At 36.6% G+C, this 19703-nt stretch overlaps 1 protein-coding gene across 4 annotated transcripts in view; it reads left to right on the plus strand.

Annotated features, from left to right (window-relative positions):
• ITCH (itchy E3 ubiquitin protein ligase) overlaps nucleotides 1-19703 on the plus strand; it is a 65491-nt gene that overhangs the window by 31216 nt on the left and 14572 nt on the right. For 2 of the 4 annotated variants that reach the window (XM_074843591.1, XM_074843594.1), the window contains exons 4-15: nucleotides 975-1099; nucleotides 2332-2469; nucleotides 4645-4687; nucleotides 6744-6913; nucleotides 8116-8350; nucleotides 10561-10656; nucleotides 11988-12162; nucleotides 13054-13120; nucleotides 15020-15104; nucleotides 16421-16549; nucleotides 17218-17290; nucleotides 18270-18341. In XM_074843591.1, the coding sequence (XP_074699692.1) occupies nucleotides 975-1099; nucleotides 2332-2469; nucleotides 4645-4687; nucleotides 6744-6913; nucleotides 8116-8350; nucleotides 10561-10656; nucleotides 11988-12162; nucleotides 13054-13120; nucleotides 15020-15104; nucleotides 16421-16549; nucleotides 17218-17290; nucleotides 18270-18341 (1408 nt within the window). The remainder of the gene's footprint in view (nucleotides 1-974; nucleotides 1100-2331; nucleotides 2470-4644; nucleotides 4688-6743; nucleotides 6914-8115; nucleotides 8351-10560; nucleotides 10657-11987; nucleotides 12163-13053; nucleotides 13121-15019; nucleotides 15105-16420; nucleotides 16550-17217; nucleotides 17291-18269; nucleotides 18342-19703) is intronic. The other 2 variants (XM_074843592.1, XM_074843593.1) reach the window with 2 other exon arrangements.

A 19703-nucleotide genomic window follows, 5' to 3' on the forward strand; every position in this document is an offset into this window, starting at 1 on the left:
TGGTACCATTTGGTACTGTGCCTGCTCTCTGGAAGGCATCTTTCCAGGTTGTAGCACCATGCTTTGAATCAAGTTCAGATTTTTGTGTCACTGAAACAAGTAAAAAATTAAGAAAAGCCTCAGGGAAGTCAAAAGAGGATATAAGTAAATGGTTGAATAATTCTTTGAATTACTTGATTTGGAATTAAGAGAAACTGTTGTGATAGTTGGGTCCATAAGGGACTTTTCTGGTAGTAAACCTGGAACTAATTCTCCAAGGATATAATCAAATTAGCACACTGTAGAAGTAAATACCTCCTACTCCTGGACATGGTGAGGGAAGTTTTTGAATTGTTAAGCCGTGGAAGATGTAGTGTGTTCTTCTGTTCTCAGTAAATGCATTGTGAAGCCAGAAGTATACTGGTAAAATGTTAAATATAATTTTGTATATATTCCTGCTGCTTTGTCATAGTATAAGTATGTGTCAGTTTATTAGGGGAACAGTCATCCTCTAAAAATACTTGAGATAATTTTTATTATTTGAGTACTTCTCTTTTGATGGGTTGTCCTAAAATTTTCTGATAACCTCTTCAGAAGGCAAATTTGCTGTCTTCATGCTCTGTGAAAAATTCTCACATCAAGGTACATAAATGCTGAACGCTCGTGAAATGTGAACCTGCAAGAATCAGTCTTTTTTTTTCCTAATCCTGGTTACACTCAGATGCTAATTGAGCTGGTAGTTTTTCTATAGATATTTCCCTTAAAATAGTAATAGTAAAAAATGTACTCAGTCAGTGAACAGTCTTGCAACAGTCTTGATTTACATGACATATAAAGATGACTGCATACTAGAATGTGATAATTAGAAATGGTTTGATGTTACCACGATTATTACTTTGTTTTGAAGTAATTTTAAGTGAGAGTTGGAGTGCTCAGTTCACCCACTTTCCCTGCCAAAAAATGCCTTTACATGTTGCTCAACTTTTTCTTTTCAGAATTGTCACTCCTGTAAGTAAATTAAACTTTCGAGTCTGGAGCCACCAAACATTAAAATCTGATGTCCTTCTAGGAAGCGCAGCTCTGGATATTCATGAGACTTTGAAATCAAACAGTATGAAACGTAAGTATAGGATTAACAATACCTTGGGATGTTGCAGAATTTGTCAGGAATTTGTCTGTTAATGAGTGCAGTGTGCAGCTCTGTAGATGGCCCTTAAGAATTCCTTTTTTTGCTACAGATTGCATTTATGAGCTTCCTCCTACTTTTTCAGTGTAATCTTTTTTCATTATATACAGTCTGGTATGGTGTCAATGAAAACATGGTATTTTTCCCTTTGCTAGTATATGCAAGAGGGAAAGCCTGGTTAAAGGAAAGAGTGTTTCCTTTTATATAGCTTAAAAATGACGACTCTGATGTTTCTGGTGCTAGACCAGGAAATGCGTAAAGTTATTTTTGTTCTAAATAGTGTTATAGGGATATATTATTTAATGCATCTTAGAACTAGTTGGCCTTTAGGCAGTGTGTGCATCTTGTGAAGCTTGAACGAGAAATTCTACACACCTGTTAGAGAGTTTATGTTGCTACACCATATAGCTTTGTGCTGTCATACTTACGTTCTGTGCTTTAAAGAAGTGTTTTATTCTAGACTTTCAGATGTGGGCATTGTAAATGCAGCATGTTGATAGTGGTGTAATAAGCTTGTTCTGCTGACAGAATGTTACTGTCCTGCTGAATCTGGGTGAAAATTACCTTGGGTAGCTACATATAGCAGATACCCTGCTGTAATTCATTGGATTTTGTTTCAGACCATTTCATCAAGAATGCTTATTTACAGTTCTGTTCCATTGAAAAACAGTTATTTACCCTGAAAATACTTCTGGTCTGGGGATGTGATGCAAAATCTTCACATTCTAAATGTGAATCCTGATGTCATTAGATAAATGTGAAGTATTTTAATCAGAAGATGGAATTGATATCTGCTCTGTATGAAGAATAAGGTGAATTGCATTCCCTAACTCTAGGGTTTCAAGGACAGGTATATTAATTGCTGCACAAATGTGGGCAGAAATGTGAGACCCAGTCTGCTGTAATGATAATCCTTTCTTTAGGCAGCAACAAGCTTATGCTCCAGTTTTCCCCTTTTTCTAGAAATAATAACTTTTTACTGACATCCAGAAAAGATTAATTTTACCACACAAAAGAAAAAATTATGGAGAGACAGAGGGTTCTGGGGTTTATTTTGGTTTGGTTTTTTCCCTTGATCACTACAGTCTATATTTGGCTCCTTGAATAAAATGCAGGTTTTTGTCATGTAGTAAGATAAACTCTGATTCATTTCCATACTTTTTCAGTTGAGCAGGTAGTGGTGACATTGCATCTAGTTGGTGACAGAGAACCAGCAGAAGTGGTAGGAGATTTGTCTGTCTGTCTAGATGGAATGCAGGTAGATCCTGAGCTCCTAACCAACGGTGATGCTTCAAGTACAAGAAGTAAGTACCTTTCAGTTCAAATGTGCCCTCTACATATATCTGGTATACACAGTTGCTTTTTCTGGAAGCTTTAACACAATAATCTTTTAATAATCTTAATAACAGTGGTTTCTATAACTGACTGTTTGTAGAGACCAGGACTCATGCATTTTTATTTGAGGTAGAGTCATAGTCCACAGTGAAGATTTTCCAGCCTTACTGTAATGAAAATAACATTAACATCTTTATTTTCTGGGCTTTGCTAGTTTATATCTAGCAATCCCAAACTTTAATGAAAGCCTCTAGCTTCCCTAAATGTTTAATAACATCATAAAGAGAAAATAATATAAAATAAGTTTCATCTCATCGTCATAAGTATTCTGCTCACTAGGAGACATTGGTTTATATTTGTTTTTCTTGAAATATCTCATTTAAATGTTTTCATAGATTTTGTTCCCTGTGGAGTGCTGCAGAGAGGGATCCACTACTCTGTTTAGTTGGTGTCTTCAGTTTCAGATAACTAGTATGATTTTTAACTGAAAATCTTGAATACACGTAAGATGTGTAATTACACTAAAATAAAAAGTAAGGGGTTTTAATTTCATTGGTGCAGGACAGGCAACAGAGCATTTTTGAGGGTATTGTACGTTGCAGAGTAGAGAATAAGAGGTTATTCCTCCAGAAGACAGCATTGGAGAGACTGTCTGCTGTAGCAACTAGCTAGACAGTTAATTGGCAATTTTTAGGCTTCTGGATTTATTTTTTTTTTAAAGGACTAGAAGAAGTTGCTTTGATATTTCATCTAAGTATAGGAAAACTGAATTAACACGCTAGCTTTGTAACCATTATTTCTTAAAGCTTTTAGTCCATATTTCTTTGCATCTTGTTAAAAGGATCAATTACATGATCTGATGGTGTGGGATTTTTTTGTAAATGAAAGCCAGATACTGGGATCGTGTGGGGCTTGTAGAGCAGTTATGTTGATAGAAATATGTAATGAAAGTAACAAATTTCCCTCTTATTCGATACTTGGTTTTCATCTATGCTTTCTTCTATTTCCTCAAATTCACCTACAGAGGAAAAGGTGTTAGCAAGTAGAAAAAGGCATGCTACCTGCATGGAACAAGAACTAAATAGAGTTTTGGGCTTGACAGTAAAGACAGACATTGACAGACCAAGTCAGATGTTCAGCAGAGAGTTCCCAGGTAATCAGGGGACTGTAGCACTTAAGGAAAGACTTAAAGTAGTCCAACACGTTCTTATTGTACAGGCTAAAGGTACTTACAGGCAAATACAATGTTTATCAAGTAGCTTTTTAAGTTAAGATTTCTATTTCTGGGATTAAAATCAGTTCCATGCACAGCCCACTAACAGCACATTATCATAAGCCTTTTACATGACTACATCTTGTCTTTGGTTTAGATCTGTACATAGTTGCCATCAGAATTGATAACTGATTTCTTTCTTAATGACATTTGTTTAATTCTATGGAAATAAAGTATTTGTGCTGTCTACATGAATGAGCATTTCTATGCTGCGTAGTCAAGTATTGCAAATGCTGGCACAAAAGGCAAATATTTCCAAGCTGGCTGAATAAGCAGTCGCAAAACATTTGCAAATCTAGGCTGAGCTGCTATAATTCTGTTTGGAGTGCAGCCATATTTTGTACCTGCTTGAATGCCTTTATGCTAAAAAATTTACAGAGAAAGGGAAGGGTCCAGGCTAGAGAGCCCCAGAAAACAAAGCCCCTGTGGTTGCTTGCTAGCCAACTAGAGAGAAGATTTTAGAGAAGTTGTTGCCCTTCCTGCTCTGCCTGTCATCATTGAAAAGGGAGTGAACATGAAAAGCCAGGTCCACTTGAAGAATGGAGAACACTAATACTGCTACAAAGACACGAGACTGTGTTATTTAACTGTGTGTGTTTGAGAATATTCATACAGTCAAATGATATCCTGTTATATCTTTCTTAAGGTGAAAATATTACTCTGTGGCAGTGGCTTAAAAAACATGTATACACACACATACAGACAGACATGCAAAATGTATACAGTTTGAAATAAGACAGTAGATAAGCAGCACATAGTGCATCACCTCCAGATTTGAAAGAAATTTGAGTATTAAAGACTACTTCTTTTGTTGGAAGTGGTTCAGAATGTTGCTTATACTTCTATTGTCTTTTTCTTTCTGATATTTAAGGTCCTACGCAGAATGATAGCTCCAAAGTAAGGAATGATACACGGTAAGACTTTTTTCCTCATTTTTTATACTGCATTTTAGTGTTTGCCATTTTGGAAGAGGAATTGTATGTTTTATAAAGAAGACAATTGAAAAGTTTCTGAGTATGCCCTACAACAGTATCCGCTGAGATCTGAGCATGTCCTAAACAAAACTACTATACTGTTGCACATTCACATATTAAATTGTTTTCCATATGAGCTCCATCGCCTAGCTTCAGTTTGCCTCCATATCTGATCTTTTGGGTTTTTTTCCCCCTTCATGTCCTCATCTTTCTCCCAATGATTAACCAAAGTAAAATAAAAAAAACTTTAAAAAAATCCCACTGGTGAGTAAATGGCACTAGTTATTTTTAAAGTGTTTCTTTCACTTTATAGCGTGGAGGTATCAGAATTATATTTAGCTTTGTTAAGAAGATACCAAAAGCTGTCTAGCAGTTGCAGTGTTTTAAGGTCAGTATTGGATTATGTACCCTGCTGCTTGGTAGGATAAAAGTGTGACCATACTTGATGGTGGATTAACCTGCAGTGAGCACCATGCCACTTCAGTTCCCAGTACTACAAGTATTTTAAGGATCTGTACAATGCACAGCATTCTTGGATGACATCTGGAGTACCTAAGTTAAATTTCACTATTTTTTTAATGGATCATAACTCCCTTAGCTATATTGTCTAAAGTCTTCCCATGAAAGTTTATTTTTGTTCTGTTTCCTTTTCATGCTCAGAAGAATGTTTCCATGCCTGGGTATTCAGAATGCCTGAGAGTGTAATAGTACAGTAATAATAGTAATAATATCTGATTTTTAGTACCAACTGGTGGGGTTTTTGGTGTTTATTAAAGGTTCGTTTTGAGGATCATGTAAATCATCTGGAATATGTCTAGCATATTGTTACATGTATAATAATGTTTTGATATGCATTGTTGTACCTTAAGCCAACTGGTCGAATCACTAAAGATAAAAGGTTACACTTATGACTAATGTTCAAACAGCAGCAGTATGCTTTCTGGAACTGAGGAAAACCCAGGCTATAGCTCTTACCAGCTTTGGATCACTGATGATTTGTACACACTTTCATAGTCATTTACCTAGGGGTGGTGTGGTATGGTATGAATTACATGCACCACACCTGGTATAGAGCAAAAGTGTGTTTGGCGGTGATATTGAGGTCAAACGTACACAATTCTCCTTGACCCTTCATGACTTGTGATTTACTTAAGCTTGCCTATCGGTTTTTATTTTGTGTACATCTAAATGAGTGTAACTTCAGAGGTACTGGACTGAAACAGTAACCTGTGGTTTTATTACTGATGGCCTGTGTACTTCACCTGCCAATCCACTAGAATCTTAGTTGACAGTCTTTATTTAGAAATACTTATATTAGAAATAAAGCTATAGATACCTGTAACTCTGCTTAAGGAGCTACAAATATATCAGGATAATACACTGCTAGGTATAACTGAACAGTACGGAATGGGTGAGTACTGCTATTTAGTTCCTTAATTCTTGTAAAGTTGAGAAGCTTATATTCATAGCTGTTTGTCAAAACTTTAACTCTTAGTCCTAAAGTTTCCAGGCCTTTCCAGAATTGAGTTTAGGGGAAAAATTGGTGTATGTGTAATTAAGTTTTCTAAAAATTTGAAGCATTTGTGTTCTGAGCATATGCTAGCCCAGTGGAACAAATGCACACAGACTTGTTCTCAGGTCTTAGTCAGCTTTCCATCTCATTAGAGACAAGTGGAATTCATGGGCAGAAATAGCTGAATAGCAAAATCCCGAGCCTGGGCCTAAAGGCAGGTGTATCGAGTCGGGAAATGAAAGAGGAGGTTTCAGTGACAGATGTTATACATAACTATTTCACAGCCTTTTCATCAGTTGAGGTTTCATGTACCTCAGGAGATAAACTCTTAATATGTTTACACAGATGTGTAGGTTTTTATAATTATTATGAATGTAAGAATCTCACCTAGTCATAACCGTTACATTCTAGTGTCTTCCGCAAAGTTTAATGTCATCCATACACTATCAGAACACTTCTGCTTTCTGTCTTTTCCTGCAAAAGGACTAACTCCAATGACCTTGAAAGCTGTGAAGATGCTCCTCCCAATGAAAACAAGACTGTTAATGGCAGTGATTCTCCATTACTCACAAATGGAAACTGCAAACCTTCTAGACCTCCCAGGCCTTCTAGACCACCTCCACCCACCCCCCGGAGACCTGCTTCAGTAGCTGGTATGTAATCTAGGGCCTGGCATTCATTTCAAAGCCACATAATCTTTGAATGAACACAGTTGTTTCTGATGCTGATTTTTAACTACCTTCTTTCATGGTAAATTCTTTGGCAGATAACTTCTGCAGGATTATTTTCTAGCTTGCATTCAGTACATGTTGTTTAATCGTTGTTCATATTATTAGAAATTTCTTGCTTCCATGTCTGTTAAGTAATGATTGTAATGGTGCTGCCACATAGAGTGGAGCTGGGACCAAAAGAACACAAGTGAATGCTGCTGTTGCACTAAGACACCCACTCAGTTTGAGGCTTGAGATGAAGTCTACTGAAGGACTCACAGAACTGTCTCAAGTTGATAATACTGGGGTTTGAAATACTAGTTATTTGTTTCTACAGTTCTAGTTAAATTCTCTGAAATAGCAGGACTTAAAGTTTTGTAGTTTTTAAATAATCAGATAAAATTAAAAAAAAGCCTATCCATTTCAGTGCAAGAGAGTAATGAATGCTTTAAGACAAGTAGTCCTTAATAGTTAGTTGATGTTTTTAGGGTAACTACTTCTACCTGCATACACTGCAAGCTGTTTCAATAGTCTCATTATTACAATTGATAAATGCTGAGTCTGGATGGGAAACAGCTATACAGTAATTACTTAAAAAGATTAATCCAGTGTAGTTCAGTAATAAGGCTGGAGTTGTATATAACTTTTAATCCCACCCAGCAAATAGCATTCAGAAAAAAATGAAAACATTTAAAGAATATATGTATTCGCCTCCCATTCCAATAATTTCTTTCCATGCAATGTCAGATCTCTTCTTGAAAGTTTTATGCTTGTTCTCTTCAATTATTACTTCAAACAATAAATGGGAAATAATTAACTCATCAATGCAAGAAAGTAGTTTTTTGTTTATAATTGTTCAGTGTTTACAGAATGCAGACAACTTGTTTTGGTAAACATGATTTATTCTGTCAGAAATACCAAAATTGTGCCATTAATGGCAGTTCTTGGGTTAAAGCATTTTTAAAAAGAGAGACAAAATTGCTTTTTAGTTTTTGTGTAAGCTGTAAAATGTGACTGGATGTGTGCACTTGGAAATACCAGTTCTTGCATGTTTACTTTTGTGATTTACAACTTCTAAAACAGATTGATGATAAATATCAATTAAAGGGTTTTTTGTTCTGTCTTTGGTATCTCTGACATCATAGCAAGTGTAAATGGTCCTTCATCCACATCTACAGAAAATGATGGGGCCAGTGCAGGATCACTGGCAGGTACAGCTGCACATACATCTTCAGAACAGAGCCCTGAGGGGGCAACAGCTGCAACCACAGCTCCTGCAACTGCTGCACTCACCACACCTCCAGTATCAAGACAAGTCCAGCCAGTAAATCCTCCACCTCAGGCACTTACTACAGTCAGTCAAGGTCCTCTTCCACCTGGGTATGAGTTTAATGACTTTTTTTTTCTGTGCTGACATTTCTGGTTTTACTTTATTTCACTTATAGTAGGTGTAACAAAGCTGCATAACAAAAATCCCCCCCCTACTAATTTGGAGATTTTCATAACTATTTTGTCTGGTAGGCCTTCAAGCATGGTTTATTCTTTTCTAAGAAACTTTATTTTTGATACTTGTTATACATTCCCGTGTCAGTGAAACATAGAAGTTTTAAATAGTGTGACAGCTTGCTGTCTTCAAATTAGAATGAAGTTAGGTAGTAAAATATTGGTATAGGTAAGTAGAAGAAAACCCGCTACTGCAATACATTATCTGCGATATGTCTGGAAGTTTTGGACTTTATACTGCAGCTCCTAGAAGTAGTGGGGGCACACTGTTGTGTATCAGGCACGTGTGGAATTTGCCAGATGGTTGGTCTGTTGCCTCAAAGCTCTCATTTAGATTGTAAACTTAAAAAAAAAAAGGGGGGGGGGGATCTGGACTCTTTGAGTGAGGGAAGGCAAAAGCTTCCCAATGTGAATGGTGTAATCGGTGAAATATCTGCCTTAATTTGCAGGCAGTTGAACCAAAAGGTAGGAGAGGTCTGAATTACTTTGCTTACTCACAGAACATCTATGAAACATAAAAGCAGTCTTGAAAACATTGGTTGTTGCTTTACCATTTTGATTTCAACAGAAATGGGAAATTAGCATGTTTTTTTTCCTGTGATCATAGAATTGTTTAGGTTGGAAAAAACCTTTAAGATCATTGAGTCCAACCATTAACCCAACACTGCCAAGTCCACCACTAATCCATGTTCCTAAGCACCACATCTACACGTCTTTTAAATATCTCCAGGGATGGTGACTCAACTGCTTCCCTGGGCAGCCTGTTCCAATGCTTGACAACACTTTCCATGAAGAAATTTTTTCTGATATCCAATTTAAACATTCCCTCGTGCAACTTGAGGCCATTTCCTCTTGTCCTCTCACTTGCTACTTAGGAGAAGAGACCAACACCCACCTTGCTACAACCAGAGCAATAAGGTCTCCTCTCAGCCTCCTTTTCTCCAGACTAAACAACCCCAGTTCCCTCAGCTGTTCCTCATAAGACTTGTGCTCTTGATCCTTTGCCAGCTTCGTTGCTTTTCTCTGGATCCACTCCAGCACCTCAATGTCTTTCTTGTAGTGAGGGGCCCAAAACTGAACACAGTATTTGAGGTGCAGCCTCACCAGTGCCAAGTACAGGGGGACAATCACTTCTCTGTCCCTGCTGGCCTCACTAGTTCTGACACAAGCCAGGATGCCATTGGCCTTCTTGGCCACCTGGGCACACTGCTGGCTCACATTCAGCTGGCTGTTGACCAACCCCCCCTAGGTCCTTTTCTGCTCGGCAGCTTTCCAGCCACTCTGCCCCAAACCTGTAGCATTGTGTGAGGTTGTTGTGACCCAAGTGCAGGACTTGGCACGTGGTCTTGTTGAACCTCATACAGTTGGTCTCATTCCATTGATCCAACCTGTCCAGATCCCTCTGTAGACCCTTTCTACCCTCAGGCAGATCAACACTCCCACCCAACTTGGTGTCATCTGCAAATTTACTGAGGGTGCACCTGGTCCGCTTGTCCAGATTATTGATAAAGATATCAAACAGAACTGGCCCCAATACTGAGCCCTGGGGAACACCAGCAAGGTTACACTTGATGCATATACAGGGGTGAGTCAGTATCCCAGATGCAGTATATACAGAAAATGTGTTGCTAGTGCCCTTAAGATGAATTCTGTGTATATGTGATCTTCACAAAATTTGCGTATTTTGAGGGTTCAAATTAAATTGTTACTCAAAATGGATTATGCTCTACAGATGATTCTGTTCAACAGGTTATTGATATACTTGATACTGAATACAAAACCTTGCTTCCTTGCTTGCTAAAATTGTATGCGTAGGCATGTATTTTAGCTTCAGTTTCCCAGAAACTGAAGGTGGTCATGTCGACCATTTTTTGTATTCTAGTTGACGTAGAATTACTGCCAATATGAACATGGTACCACTGTATATTGTACAGCATTTTGGTGCATCTTGTGAACCAAGTCTGTTTCAAGCCTTTTGTTTAGAAATAAGCATTTTATGAAAACAAGCGTTTCTCATCTTTATATAGTGGATGAATGGTTGGAGTAGTTTGATCTGGAGGAAAATAAAAATAGTGTTTTATTTTCAGTTGGGAGCAAAGAGTAGACCAACATGGTCGAGTATACTATGTAGATCATGTTGAAAAAAGAACAACGTGGGATCGGCCAGAACCTCTTCCTCCAAGGTGAGCCAGGATAAGTCATGTGATTGTCTAAGATATGTCTGGACTTTTCAGAAGTTGACTGGCCATTTACTAAAGCTAGAAAGCATGTTTGTAAACAGGAATGTGAACCCAGTGCAAACAGGAATGTGAACCCAGTGCAAACAGTTGCTCCAGGTTGTCTCCAAGGAGCTCCACAAAAATGCATAGTACATAGTATGGAAAACAGTTGAATGCCAAAAATAATGGAATCTGAATTTGCTGTCAAAGATGAAGGAAGTGCATCTTTACTGAGTAACAGATTAAAGTTAAAGACAGTAGACACCCCCAACTGCAAAAAGAACCAAACCCACAGAAAAGTATTTAGGGATTGAGGTAACTATCAGCTTAAGCAAGAATGCCCTTGGTTACCTCTTTATCCTGAGGTTACTGTTTGCAGTCCTCTGATCTTGTCTCAGGGTTCCCATCTGCTAATTTATTATGCTCTTATAAAACAGCTTTGGTAATTAGGCTTTTCCACCTGATAGCATCAGAACAGCCAGTGATGTTAGTCTCTACATGAAAGCAGTGCTATCTTTCTTACAGCATTTGTGCTATCTTTCTTAGTTTTTAAAAAAATATAAGGAAAACATAAGAATTATTCTCTTGGACTTCATACTCAAGTGGTTCACACACTATACAGAATTACAAAGTAGAAATGTGGGATAGTAAAGAGAAATTGATATTAAAGAACAAAACCTGGCAGAGAGTCTCGTAAAGGGAACCCACCTGTCATAATCTATTTTGAACCCTGAGAGGATTGAGCAGTGTATTACTTAAACTTATTCAGAATGGTAGTGTTTTCATTCAAGTTTTGTAAATAGTACTGATTTTGTATTAACTGAAAATAGTAAAAATCCAAATCCAAACTAAACCAAAACCCAATGTTCACACCTTCCTTTTCTGCTAGATCAGAGTGTGAGGAAATCTTGCATTATGCAGCCCACACTGTCAGGGTTTTTGCTATATTTTTAAGAGAAACCAGCAGATTTATGGATTCAGTGGGATAAATGCGGTAATGACAGTATAGTATTGACAGTGCTTTGTGTATCTCTTAAACTATTTCAAAAAATCCTGGAAGTACAGTAAATGGAATGGGTCTGACTTGGTGTAGTATACAGCAAAGTAAAAGTGCTTCTCCTCAGACAATTTTAGCTCTTGCGTAGTTTTAGTGGAGTGTAAAAGGAGAAAAAAAAGTCTGCTGTGAGCCCATACTTTGTACATACTTCCAACTTACTGCCTGTTTGCGTAAAAGTGCTTCTGAGCCCTTAAAATTGTCTGCTATTGAGAACGGTTGCTTATAATTTTTTTAAAAGCTGGGAGCGACGAGTTGACAACATGGGGAGAATTTATTATGTCGACCACTTCACTAGAACAACAACGTGGCAAAGACCAACATTAGAGTCTGTCCGAAATTATGAGCAGTGGCAGCTTCAGCGCAGTCAGCTTCAAGGAGCTATGCAGCAGTTTAATCAGAGATTTATATATGGGGTAAGTAATACAATGATGACTATGAAGGTTAAGTAAGAGAGGTATATTTTTCAAATTTTCAACCCATTAGTCTTTTCTGCGTATTGAAAGCATATATGTATTTGGGTTTTGGGCATGTTTGTGGGTGACTTTTCTCCATAAGATACCAGACTTTGTTATGGTTTATTTTATGATAATCTATTATCTTTGTGTGTGTTCATGTCCTTGCAGTGACTGCAGGCAGCACATGCAGTGTAATGGTTGTCAGCTGGTGGTGTTCCTTCATAAAATTTATGGACAATATTGATAAAAGTCATTGGTTCAAAACAAATAACTGGTTTATTTGTATTGTGTCACTTGGCCAAAGACCTGGAAGGCAAGCAAGCTCACAGTACATATATGTCTGATTTTGGTAAAATGAAATAATGCAGGGAAACTAAAAATATCCTTCCAGAGTTTTAAATCCATTGTTTACCTTTGATGAATAGTAGACTTTAGATAACTCCAATGCATGCTACTAGTTTTATCAGGAATAGTGTAGGTTCTAAATTTGCTGTATGTGTAGAGAATAAAAATGGACCTCATAAATGGTGGTAGGGAGAACTGAACTGAATGCAGGAATTAAGTGGTTTGCTTTCTGATTGTTTTGGGTGCTGCTGTACTAATTTCCCTTCTGCGTAGGCAGGGGGACTAAACAAAGAATAATTATTTTCTTGGCATTGTAGTTAATTAAGTATGCCAAGGTCTGTAAAATAGGCATTCTCTGTGGAGAAAAATAAATTGTTGGCATCTTTGCTTATATGTAACATCAACAAAAATGCATTTACTTCAGTAATTCATGATGGCTATGGTAGAACATCTGGAAAGCAAATGACTAGTCATTAATGTACCATTTGTTTGTGTGACTTGCAGAACCAGGACTTTTCATCCACACAGAACAAAGAGTTTGATCCTCTTGGGCCTCTGCCACATGGATGGGGTAAGACTGACTTGAAAGTGGTTTTTAGTGCAATGTAATTAAACATTAAATTATACTTCTGCCAAATTTTGTCAGCTGTTCTAGGCTAGCTTTTTAAAATGAAAATGTGGATTAAAAATCTTTTAAAATTAAATCTAATCAAATGTGCTGTTAAAGCAGAGTCCCAACAAGGATGTGCAGTTTCAAAGTAGATTAGAAACTGTAAAGTATTCTGTTTTACTCCCTGTAACTATCATAATAGCTTCTTTCACACTGTGATCCTTTTTTAACTACTTTCATTAGGCAGGATTCCCTACCCACCATCTCATTCCTGACAAATCAGACTCCAAATCCCCTCTAAATCAGACTGCCAAATTCCCTCTCCAAGCTGATTCTTGGAGAGTTTTGTTGGTCTGAAAAGTATTTTTTATAATGACAACTAACCACTGCTTGACTTGCCCCTCTCCCTGGTATAAATTTGGTTTTGTACTTTACAGGGTTAACAACTTACAATTAATATAATTGGGAGGGGTGTGTACAAAAATGTAAGTGTAAAACTAATTTCTAGTGTGACTATCAAGTGGATATAAGAAATCAAGTTTAATGACACATAGGCAAAGTTCTCAGAATTGTGTAATTTTAAAGCAAGTAATTACTTGGCAAAGTTAGACCTGGGTTTTTGGCTTGTCTGTTTCAAACATAACTATTTGCATTTTTAGTTCTGGTATTGATGCAATTTCATGCCATAAAATCATTCCTCACACTTGTGCTTTCTTGCGTTACATATATAAAAATTCAAAGAAAGTTCTTTAGGCTGGCATTGCCCAGGAAACAACAAAACTGAGTTTCCACCTCATGTTGAATTCTGCTATCAATAGACAAGTGTCTACTTCCAGACTTCTCTTGTAAACTGAAGCTTTTTACCTGTGGTAGTGAGATTTTGGCCTGTTTTTTATAATTTGTATTCTATATTCTGTATTTCTCTTGCAAAGCTAAATAAAAATTGTATGAAAGGCTGCAGAATGGGACAGAAGACCAAGCTGGGGAATTTATCATAAGCTTTGTTCAGTCATGGTTATACACTAAACTATCTGAGAGAAAATGTAAATGTATTTTCTTGGAAACTGCATTGATCATTTTTTGTTCCCTGCTCACAACTTGAATATGAAGCCCCTGTACTTTCTTGATCCTTGTGTATGCATCTGTTACCTATTTTGTGTTTACTGTCTATATTGCTTGTAAGGTATGTCATAATAATCAAAGCAACTGGAATTTCCTGTGGAGAAAACAGCTTACGTTTTTTCTTTCTTCCAATTAATTTTTTCCTACAATTGAAAAATAAATAGCATGGTAAAAGATCGTAATATGGAAATTTGAACTTCATTAGTATTTTAATCTATATAAATTTTTAACTTGCAAAATACTGAAAAACCTTTTTAAGAAGTGTAAACGGTAGGCCAGTAGATCTAGTGAAGGTCAATCTCCTGTGGTGAGCTACTTCCTTCACGCAAATGTTTATATTGTTGTTATGATGCCCAGAATCTCTTTTGTGATCAGGATTGTTGGTATAAGCAGTACAGGTAGAGAGATACCTGAACATTTCAGGGTAAGAACTGAGATACAAAGAACTTGCCTATGAACAGCATTAAGTACAGTTTTTCCCTGAGGGAGGTGATGGTGCAGTTTCATCTGACTATTAGCAGTCAGTAGTATTAAGACAGGTTCCTGTTTGTCAACAGCCTATTAAGGAATAATGTCAATGACAGTGGAAAGATGTTGAGTCAAAGTTGATACAGAGAAACCTGAAGATAGTAGAGGCTGCGGCAGAGGGTGTTGACTGATTTTATTTATTTTATTTGATGTAGTCTCAGCAATACATTAAGCAGGTACTGAGTTTTTTTTCCTTTTGCATCTTTTCAGAAAAGAGAACTGACAGCAATGGCAGAGTGTATTTTGTCAATCACAACACACGAATCACTCAGTGGGAAGATCCCAGGAGTCAAGGGTAAGAAATCAGTTGCATCTTCATGTAAGTCTAGAATGAAAAGGTAACAAAGTAGTGAGCTAGGAAATGCTGCCCACAGCTGAAACATGGACTGTCCTACACAAAACTTCAGACAGCCTGTTAAAATATTAAAAGGTACTAGCTAAAATGGAAACTTTCAAAATATTACTTAGTAAAAATACAATTACCAGGAAAGTCTTGGTCAACAACAGTAAGTTCATTCCCTAGAACAGCTCCTATTCTCTTTTTAATTAGACAGACATGTCTAAACATTTGTATTATTGGGGGAGGGAGGGATTTCTTCCATACGGTGATGGGATAGTGCAGAGGATCCTAGACAGTTAATAGCTAAGAGACAGAAAGAAGACAGACTTGAAAAACTGCAGCACTCCTCCTCACACCTTTTAGAAAAAGAAAACTTGAGGCACTATTAGAAGTAATGGAGTATTGTTAATTTTAGGGTCTGGTCACTCTGACTTTTTGAGGGTAGGGTCTGTAGGCAGGAGATGGAGGGTGAAGGCTGTTCAATCCCAGGCCTTCCTGTTTCAGCTGAAAATTTCCATTTGGTGAAGCAACTTCCATCTGTCCTTCATAGAGAAGGAGGAGGAGGGCAATAGCCCAGTACATGTGGAGGGGTGATAGCTCTAGCCAGAGGTGACAACTTTTCTACTGCAGTCATGTCTGCAGCAGCTGACTGTGGAGAACACTATTACTCTTAATACAACCAACAACCAAACGTGCTGGCTTAACCGTTAGGAACATGGTCCTACAGTGTAGTTCTGTGGAGGGAAATCACTATGAGAGCACTGATACTACTCAGGTCTTCCAAATATCTTGAGATTTTTGTGTATACCCAAATTGAGTTGGAAGTTGTCAAAAAATTATACAAGATCAGTATTTTCATTTATTTTTGTCATTCTGAAACTTTTTTGTCTGCTGTGATTTATACATGAGGTACCAAAAGCTATTTATTAAAACTATGTCAGTTTTCAAGTAAAAACCTAATAGAATATAAAATTCTGTTAAGTGGAGGAAGTATTGATAGACCTTACATACATTTTTCCCTTAAGTTTTTATTTGTCGTTATTCCAGGTAGTGCAACCAGATAAGCTGATGTTTATTTAAACAGTCATTTTGGTCTAATTGAGAGCTGACATGAAAATTTATGAGGAAAAAAATGCAGAATAAATGCTGAATGGAAAGTTTCTCAATCCATAGTTTTTCTAGATCTGCCAAAATTTTCACTGTCTCAGGTATTGTTCCATTGACTTAATGTGTTAAGTTGATCAGTTACGTGTATTTCCTTGTATCCGTAGTCAATTAAATGAGAAACCTTTACCAGAGGGCTGGGAAATGCGATTTACTGTGGATGGTATTCCATATTTTGTGGATCACAATAGGAGAACCACTACATACATAGATCCTCGCACCGGCAAGTCTGCTCTGTAAGTGCTCTGTAACATGATACTAAATTTTCAAAAGCACAGTTTAGCACACATCATTTTTGAAAGTTATTTTTCCCTCTTTGTACCTGTTTTATGCAGAAAGTTTCACATGTAGTAATGCTTCTTAATTTTCTGGGGTTTTTTCATCCACTGATAACTGTCCCTGAAGAAGGCAGTGTTTTGAACACTTTAGAATCCTTCTTGCCAAGTAGTTTATAAGATTTGAGGGTAATGGAGGAGTCTCATCAGTACTGTTGGTGACCGGATCCCTTCCTTCCAGTTACTGGTCAGTCTTTTTAAAAGTACACTCAACCCTTACTTTCTTTGATTTTTAGGAACCAGAATGGAGTTAAAACCAGAATTAACTCCCAACTTAAATTAGTGGAATGTCATCCCATCCTTACTGTTAGAATCTTTTTGGCAGTTAATAATCAGGTACTGTTTAAAAAGTACTGTGTATGCCCTCCACAATTTGCAAAGGAAGATTTTTTTTTTTTTAGTTTAAAAACAAGAAAATTAAACCCCAGAATCAAAAAATCTGAATAAGAATCTTCCAACTAGATTCCAACTAAGCCATACAGCTATGTAACTAATACATTTCCAGGCTTTTACTTAAATTACAAAACTACTTTTGAAATTAATTTTCTTTTTTTCTCCTTTGGTTCCAGAGACAATGGACCCCAGATAGCTTATGTGCGTGATTTCAAGGCAAAGGTCCATTATTTCAGATTCTGGTGTCAGGTATGATTTCATTTCTTGAGAATATTTGCTTGCATTTTTGGTTTTTGCTTACATGCTTTAAATGAACTCTCAATGCTTTGCATGTACAGGTAATCAAACTACTTTAAGGTTAAAGATGAGTTAAATTAGGAGGGAGTAAATACAGGACTTGAATAACCTAATGTAAGCTTCAAAGCTAGGTAAACTATGGCTTTAAAACTTTAGAATAAAGGAAAACATTAATTTAGCTACCTTTTTTTTTAAAAGTGGTAGGTTTCAGAATAGTGTTTTCTTTCTGCTGTTAATAAGGGAATATATGGAGGCACAGTGTTTTTATAGTTAATACAAGATCTACTTTCTGAACAGATACCTACTTTTGGAAGAAAATGCAGGGCATTTGACACAGAACATGCATGTCTAAACATTGAAGAATATACTGTGGTGCATGTTACCATGCTCTAACGTAATATCAAATTCCAGTGTGTCAGTCTTGGTCCTCTAAACTCTGTGTATATCAAAAGATTAAGTACCTTGGTGTGTAGAAAAAAGTCTTAGGTTTAAATGTTTCAGAAGTTTTCAAGAGTAAATGAATTATCCTTTGAAAAAGAGCGGAGAAACTAGCCTAATTTTTCACTTTGAATTTTGTGCAGAAATAACCTAGATTTTCAAATTTTTTATTAAATCCTGGGGTAGAAAGCCTTGCTGACTCAGAATATGTTATTGATCTTAATGTTTTCTGATGTCTTGTAAGAGCACAGTATTTGAACCTGTTCTAAGCCGGATCTGGAGGCATGTATACCTCATTGTAGATATCAGTATTGGAAGCAATTTGTTCATGGAGTGATTACAATGCAATTATCTTGATTACTGGGGTTTTTATATGGATTGGCGAAATTCAACTGTACCTCTTAAAATAATGTATACAACAAATAACAGTCCAAACTCAGTATTAGAATCTTTAAGTGATTGTACACTTCACTTCTAAAAAATTTCATTTCAGCAACTGGCAATGCCACAACACATAAAGATTACAGTGAGCAGAAAAACATTATTTGAGGACTCATTTCAGCAGGTATTGTATTAAAATGTGTTAGTAGTGGGCATGAGAAGTTGAGTTGATTTAAATTTATTGCCACATGTCATTCCTGATCCTTTGACATCTTGCTATTGTCATTTTAATTGAGACTAACAAAAATACTAGTTTAATAGTTAGGATCCATCCATGCTTATATATTAAAAGATCATCTTAAAATATGAAGTTCTGGCTCTAAAGACTGATTCATCTAACAGAGAAAGGTGGTTTTAAATTTTTTTTATTTGTCCTCAGAATTCTTTAAATTGAGTTAATTTTGAGGTGAGCGCTGTGGCAGAGCAGCCCCCCATTCTCAGGAAGTTTTCATGTTGTGCTTATGTTTGTTGTCGCATTTTTCCGAACAGTGTTACATAACCATGGGTTACGTACCAAAATATATTAAGTTCATCTTGGTTAACATCATTAAGTTGATCTTAGTCAGGGTGTTACGGATCTTTAAATGAGTAATGAAATGGTTAAAAGAAAATCAAAATTCTTGTTAATGTTTGTAGACTTAAACCCTGGTTAAAATTTGTTCCTATACAATACTTCCAAGTGATTTTGAATTTTACTTTTTGAATGTTCATTGTGGCAGTAAATCACTCCCATTGCTTGTTAAAATTGAAGCCAAAAGCAGCTCTTTGTCAGTCTAGTAAGATACGTAGAAAAAAAGCTTGGAAGTGCACAGAACGGTCCGTCTTGGCCAATACTCCTCTTGGCCACTTCTGTATTTTTCTGACTTAAAAGTAGCTTAAGAAAAGGCAGACCTTAAATAAGAAGATAGGAAGTTCTAGCTTCCTCTGTCCCTAGCTGAATTTTTTAAATCTTCCTATATGTCTTCAGGTTTCATTTCTTGTCGGAATTATCACAGATGTGTCATGCCAGGAAATTTGAACAAATAGAATAGTATGTTTTGAGTCAAATATATTCTTAAATCAGGATTAATGCTTTCTTGTTCAAATTACTGTAAATTGGCTTAGAAGCAACAAATAGTGGAGTTGGCTAGTCTTTTCTTTTGGAACAGTGATGTCTTGAAATAAAAGGGGTTAGAAGGGGACAAAAATAAATCTCGTTACTGAAAGTTAGCTCCAACATTGTTTCTAAAATTGTACTTGGTCCTTTTACAGTAACCATAGAGGTAATGAAATTGCACTGTACTGGAAAGAATCAAGAGAGAGATTATGGAATTATGTAAACATCAGCAAACCTAGGTTTCCTTAGGAAAATAGGGTGCCTTATCAATAGTATAGGTGTCGTAATTGTAAAGACCCAAGTTAATTTTTTATACTTGTTAGTCATTCATCTTTTGCAGATATCTCTGGGGTTATAAAATTTTTTGTGGTGATTACTACAGACATCTAG

The sequence above is a fragment of the Strix aluco genome, chromosome 17, assembly GCF_031877795.1.
Source record: "Strix aluco isolate bStrAlu1 chromosome 17, bStrAlu1.hap1, whole genome shotgun sequence".
In the NCBI taxonomy this organism is placed as follows: domain Eukaryota; kingdom Metazoa; phylum Chordata; class Aves; order Strigiformes; family Strigidae; genus Strix; species Strix aluco.